Below are 6,357 nucleotides of genomic sequence, written 5' to 3'. Positions count from 1 at the left end.
ATACCCTTAGGATTGACAACCAGTGCATAGCAAGCAATCTGCTCCAAGTATCTCATTGGCCAGGTCTACCCATGGAAATGTGTTGCTACAAGGAAGGTGGGAAAGTGAGCATTTAGCTTTGCTATTCTCTATAGAGAAGGTATAAGAAATGAAGGATTTGTGATGGATGGTTGGTTCACTAGCCAACAGTGTCTATCCCAGAAGAACATAAAATTATGTTAATTGCAGCTTCATATGTAATAGCCAACCTATTACTCATCAGAGGGTATGCCAAAATGCTTAATTCATCCAGGCACACACCAGTAGGACAAGCTGGGCTTATTATTTGTTGCAGTGAGAGAGTAAACCCATCACAGGAATGTGTCACATGGATAAGATGGTGTTAGAAAGGATCTATTATAGGATTTGGGCTTTGTTTGGGTGGTTTGGGGGAGGGTCTAAGGAAGCAGGGTTCACTCAGGATTGGATGCTGTCAGAAAGCCAGGGCAACTTTAAGATTATCTCAACAAATTTTATCCTTTGGGAGGGCAGACTAGAGTGAGGATAAAGCTGTAAGTGGGAAAGAAGTAGCAGTCCTTTAGCCAAGAGAGGACTATTTGACATTGTGTGGTTTGTACAGTGACCTTGTTTTCATCTGTGTCTAAACAAAACTATGACAGGGCATTGTTTTGTCTCACTTTACCACTGTCTCAGAGAAACATCAATTGAGGAGAGTATTCTGCAGTTTATTTATGTCCCAAAGGAGAATAACAGGGCCTACCTGTGAGAGCCACACCAGCTCCCAGATGTCAGGGGCTGCTTTGCTTTTCATTCTCAATCCATTCAATACAGCATTATACAGCCTTCACTAGGAAGGAGTTCGATTTTCAGTGACTGATATTAGAAAATGTATAGCTTATTCTGAGTTTAGAATAATGGATACAGAATATGAGGCTTCACTTTAAAAATAAAATATGTATGTTGTCTCATGAAGACAAGCTTTCACTTTGGCCCTTTCCAGTTGTTTTTTTTCTGCCAAACCAATGTTACCACAGGGGCCAGAGTAAGCAATTAGTGTCTTCCTCGCTTCCACCCACACTATTCTACCTTGTCCATTCTTTAAACTGAGTTTTAGTCTCATCGTGAGATTATACAGAACATTATCCTCTCAATCATCTAGTGTCCCCTAAACAATCATTAATTTCTTGAGGATTGTATCTCCTTACTTGTTCCAACAATACTACTCCTGCCATAATATGAAGCACTACTGAGACAGGGACCATGGGTTTAGGCACAGTAGGGTGAGGGCCTCCAGAAAAAAGCAAAGCAAGATAATTACAGTCAGAAGGAGGTAACAATGTGCAAAGAAGTCCCTATCAAAACTCTGTGTTAAGCATTACCCAAAGTCAGAGTTACACTAATTCTCTAGGGTAAAGAAACCAGACTAGGAATACAGACATTCTTCAGTGAAACCAGTTAAAGCTGCAAAAGCCAAGAGCAACTTGGTCTGAAATGTTTAAATGTTCTCCAGATAAAGAAAAGTATCTTAGCATAACCCGTGACTTCATTTTGTCAATTAGATCATGACACTGTAAAATTTACCTTAGCCTGCTAAAACGCCCGGTTTATTTTTAACTGTACCTATATGCTGTTTTTCCTTCTTTAATCCTAATCAAGTAATCTGCAATTTTGGGCAAAAGATTAATTTAGTAAGCAAGCCAAACTATAAACAACCCAAAAAGTTAAAAAGACTCTTACCACACTCTTTAGCAAACAGACAACAACCCAGCCCACCTGGGGGCAGGGCAGGTGGTCTTCATTGATATGCTCCCAGAGGGAAACTGCTATCCTGAGAAAGAATCAGAGCAGCAGATGTCTTCTGCTACTCATCAAAAATGGGCATTTTATCTCTAAATAAAAGCCTTGAGTGTTTCCGAAGTTCATTCTTCCGCTCCGTGAACAAGAACCCTGGTATTACTTCGACTTCAGAAAGTCATGTCCATGGAATATTTTCTTTGAAGGACTCAAGGAAAGGCTACTCACAGGCTTAGTATAGGAACCGTTATTACCGCCCAGAAAGTCGGGGCTGTGGGACTTTTTTTCCGCTCTGGCCTTTTGCCAAATATAGTCAAGGAGCTTCCGGTCTCCGCAACATTTGTTTCGGGAGGGTGAAACTATGGACGCTCTTCCTGCGGCATTCTGGGAAGTGTAGTCCAGACGCCCTGCGGCCGCGACTGTTGCACTGAGAAAAGTGGGTTTGGTGCATTCTGGGAAGTGTAGTCCAGGAGCTCCGTGGGCGGGCAGGCACTTCCGTCCGGGTAGTGTGCGGTTGCTAAGGTATTTTCCGCGGGAGTGTGCGTCAGTTCCGCTTCTCGCTGGCCCTTCCGAACTTCCTGGACCTGCACCAACCAGGCGGTGAATTTAGGGGAAAATAAGCCTCAGCGGAGAGCGCAGGTATGAAAAGGTGAGAGCGGCAGTGTGCGTCCCCTCCGCCGAGCTTCAGCCTTTGCGGCGATTCTTGCGTCCCTGTGTGGGGACGAGCTCGGGTCGCGTGTCGCGCGGTTTAAGAGTTCCCGTGGGTCTCAGCTGGGACAGTCCGCCTCCCTACACCTTCCGCTCTCGCTTCTGCTTCCTAGCCTTGAGGAGTTAATCTCCCTTGTGCTTCCCGTTGCCGTTCTTTGAAAGGAAGATATTAGGACCTTCCTAAAGGAATTCTTTTGGGAGTTAAAAAGAAGTGGTAGAAGTATAAATCTTAAAACAGCTCCTGGCACGTGGTGAATGGTGATGTCTCCTTAGTATTTTGTATCTCTTCCTTTGCAGCGGTCAGGTCCCGCTTAGGGTCAGAGATCCAGCTGCAGTGACCCTTGCTCTTCTTCCTGGTCCCTGCCTGACTGCTTAATCGTGGACCGCTTCTGATTTCATTTTTAGGAAGGTGAGGGTTGCCTCCAGACTGCAGAGGGGGAGTGAAGGCTTAAGTTTTATTGAGGATGGCGACACGATGATGACGTTTTCACAGCATTCTTTCTTTCTTCAGCCTGACTTCTCCAAAAGGACTGAATAGAGGTGGAAGGGGTGACTCCTAAGCTACCTCTACTACTGACATCAGCTCCACATAAGTGGGACTTCCCATTGTTTCTGTTACAGCATGTTCAAATCAATAGGAGAATGTGTAGGACGTGTAATGGGCATGGATATTGATAATTAATCTTTAAATGCTCATTTAAGTGATGAGGTCTTTATGCAGATTAAATGCACTATGCCACACCACGGCTTTGTGAATACATTTTTTTGCCCTTAATCTATAAAATGAGATTGAGACCCAGGAAGCATAAATTATTTGCTCATCCTCGCCCACCTGATAAGAGCCTGAGCTGAGGTTGGAATGTAGGCGCTCTGAGTCCAGAGCTTGAGTTGTAATCTCTTGGATATATTCTCTTAGCTGGAATCAGGCCAGGGAGTTAGGACTTCATTCTGGGTGACCTTAAAAGCAAGGCTAGTGGGCTTGGACTTATTTTATGAGTTTTTTATTGTCAACTGTTCGTTTCACTTATAATATTTCTTACTCTTACTGAACCACTATCATTGTGCAAGATTCAGAAATTCTAAAAATATGGAGAAAACAATTTTTTAAAAATTACCCAGTAATCCAAGGTGTAAAGACAGCAGCTATTGGAATTCTAATGCATTTCGGTTTAGTGGGTTTTGTGTATTTGTCTATAAACATTTTATAAAATTCCTACCATATTTGTCTTAAAGTTTTTTCCCCCTTGTGTGTTTAAACTATGGAAATTTCCAAACCTTGCCAATAAAGAATAAGCTAATGAACTTACATACAATTTCATGATCACCCTTATTATCATTATTATTGCTATTCCTGTGACTGTTTACTAATTTTTTTAACTCCCTATTTTTATATAACTTCAAATCTATAGAAAAATGACAAGAATTGCATAAGGAATTCTTATATACTCTTTACCCAAATTCACCAATTGTTTACATTTGGCTTATCTTCTTTGTGGTTCCATGAGCACATAACACCAAGAATATACATGGATTTGGTGGCAGCTTATTTTAGGTTTTTGCAGGAAGGAAGCCCACATACCATGGAAACAGGAGATGTCTTGGTAAGAGAGATTTAGGAGAGGCTGATTATAGGATTTTAGCATCACGTGCTTGGTAATAATTAGACATACTAGGTAATAGTATCAGTATTATCTATTAGATATTAGATTATATTAAGTGATTGTTAATAGTAGTTAATAGTGTTGTCTATTAGATTAAGCTACATAATGCACTGTTATGTAATTCTGTATTTATTTGTTCTGTTTTTAATTTAAAGTCCTTGTAACTGCTTGCCCACCAGTTCAAAGTTCAATTATATGCATTGCCTTGAATGGTATATTTGTTCATAAACATTTTACAAAATTTGTATCACACTTACAATGTTCTTTAACATGGAACAGTTCCATAGCCTTTGTCTTTTTTTATTATTGATGTTTTTGAAGAGTATGGAGGCAGGTTCTTTTGGAGAAAGTCCTCTGTTTGGGGTTTATCTGCTAGAGGCGATGTTTCAGTTCAGATTATGCACTGTTGGTGGGGATTCTACTGAAATGGTGAGGTGTCCCTCTCACTGCAGCATAACAGCAACAGAAGGAAGAAGGAAGTTAGTTTGTGCCTAGGTTGGGGAATTCAACTTTGTTCTCTAGGCTGAGATGATACCTGTCAGATTTCTCCACTGTAAAGTCACTATCTTTTTTTTTTTTAATTAGTGAAGTATTTTTTGTGGGGAGATACATTTACCTAGTATACATTCTACTATGAAGACAAGTTTTCTCTTTTCCCTCACTTATTTATTCATTCATTCAAATAAAAATATTAGTATGACTCAAAACCCATAAGTTAGTTTTGTTAATTTCAAATGACGTGTAAATTAGCACACATTTATTTTACCAACTTGAGATATATTGTACATATAGAATTCACCCATTTTGGGTGTGCAATTCAGTGATTCTTAGTGACTTTACTAAGTGGTGCAACCACTGCCATCATTCAGCTTAGAACAGTTTCATTCCTCAATTGGATTCCTCATATCCACTTTCAGCTAGCCCGCGACAGCACTCCTCAGACACCCAGACAATCACCAGTCCACTTCTTGTCCCCATACATTTTCCTGTGCTGGCCATTTCATGAAATGGAATCAAACAATATGTGATTTTTTGCAACTGGCTGCTTCTGCTTTCCATAATGTTTACAACATTCATCCACGTTATAGCATAATCAGTACTTGTCTCTTTTTGTGTCGTTCCTTTTCATTGGTGAATAATGTTCACTGTATGGATACACCACAATTTGCTATTTGTTCATGCAAAGGTCATTTCAGTTGTTTTAGGTTATAAATAATGCTGCTATGAGCATTCATGCGCTCATTCACAATAATTGTCCGTGTAAGTGAGCAGCATTCCAGGCCCCCCTTCCATCTCTTCTTCCTGCTTCCTAGGTGCTGCCAGGCACAGTCTGCCTGCCTGGGATCTCTGTAGCTCAGGACTCTGCACATCCCTGGAAGTAGAAGGAAAAATGACCACATTCACGGTGAGTAGAGCTTGCCTTTCTCACTTCAGAATTCCACCTCATTACTCATATTGTCAACAGGCTTTGTAGGACCTATTTTGCTCCAGAGTTTTTCTTTGTCCCTTTCAAGTTTACTTTGCATTTGTTTTTAGTTTTTATCTTACTTACTTATTTTATGGAGTGGAAGAATTGAAATGAACAATTTTCCCACGTTACTACTTCCCTGCTGACAAATGAGCTGTCTTTATTTTCTCATACTCTCCTTATTTATAGTCACAATACACATCTAATTTTAAATTGTGACTCTTTTCCTTTAATCTTATATAACATTCATTTTTTGTGTGTGGAATGTAAATCACACCACATTTGCGTTGAATTGAGGCATCTTTTTAACCGCCTCCCCTTCATAGACATTTAGGTGGTTTAGGACTCTTATTGTTTTAAGCAACACTGCCAGGGCAGCTGGCTCGCCCGCAGAAAACCTTTCCCCCCAAAACCAGTTCTGAGAACAGTCTGCATATTTTTGGTGTGCGATGTACCATGAGTTCAGTATTGAAAGAGTGCTTTTGATATGTGTCAAATTGGCGGCTTTGTAGGTAGAATATCTGCACACAGACACAGCCCAGCAGGCTCTAACTGCTGCTTCACATAAATATTATTGAAGGTCTTCACACAGGAAAAGCTAGATTCTGCCTTCCACTTGCCTGTCATGATTTGTGTGTATTTTCTTTATTGACCTTTTTCATTCTTTCATGTGTTAACTAGCTGGACCAAACTAATAGGTAACCTTAGTATCAGATGTCCAGTGAT

The 6,357-nt window shown here is 40.4% G+C and overlaps 1 protein-coding gene across 3 annotated transcripts in view; it reads left to right on the top strand.

Annotated features, from left to right (window-relative positions):
• Positions 1-2,283: 2,283 nt before the first annotated feature.
• Positions 2,284-6,357, top strand: part of LOC108388671 (uncharacterized) — a 66,280-nt gene continuing 62,206 nt past the window's right edge. For 2 of the 3 annotated variants that reach the window (XM_073226042.1, XM_073226055.1), the window contains exons 1-2: positions 2,291-2,443; positions 5,477-5,568. In XM_073226042.1, coding sequence (XP_073082143.1) covers positions 5,554-5,568 — 15 coding nt within the window. In that variant the 5' untranslated portion in view covers positions 2,291-2,443; positions 5,477-5,553. Of the gene's footprint in view, positions 2,444-5,476; positions 5,569-6,357 lie in introns of all 3 variants that reach the window. The other variant, XM_073226043.1, reaches the window with a different exon arrangement.

The sequence above is a fragment of the Manis javanica genome, chromosome 17, assembly GCF_040802235.1.
Source record: "Manis javanica isolate MJ-LG chromosome 17, MJ_LKY, whole genome shotgun sequence".
Lineage (NCBI taxonomy): Eukaryota > Metazoa > Chordata > Mammalia > Pholidota > Manidae > Manis > Manis javanica.
The sequence above is the reverse complement of the archived record's forward strand: the minus strand, read 5'-3'. Positions and strand labels throughout refer to the sequence as shown.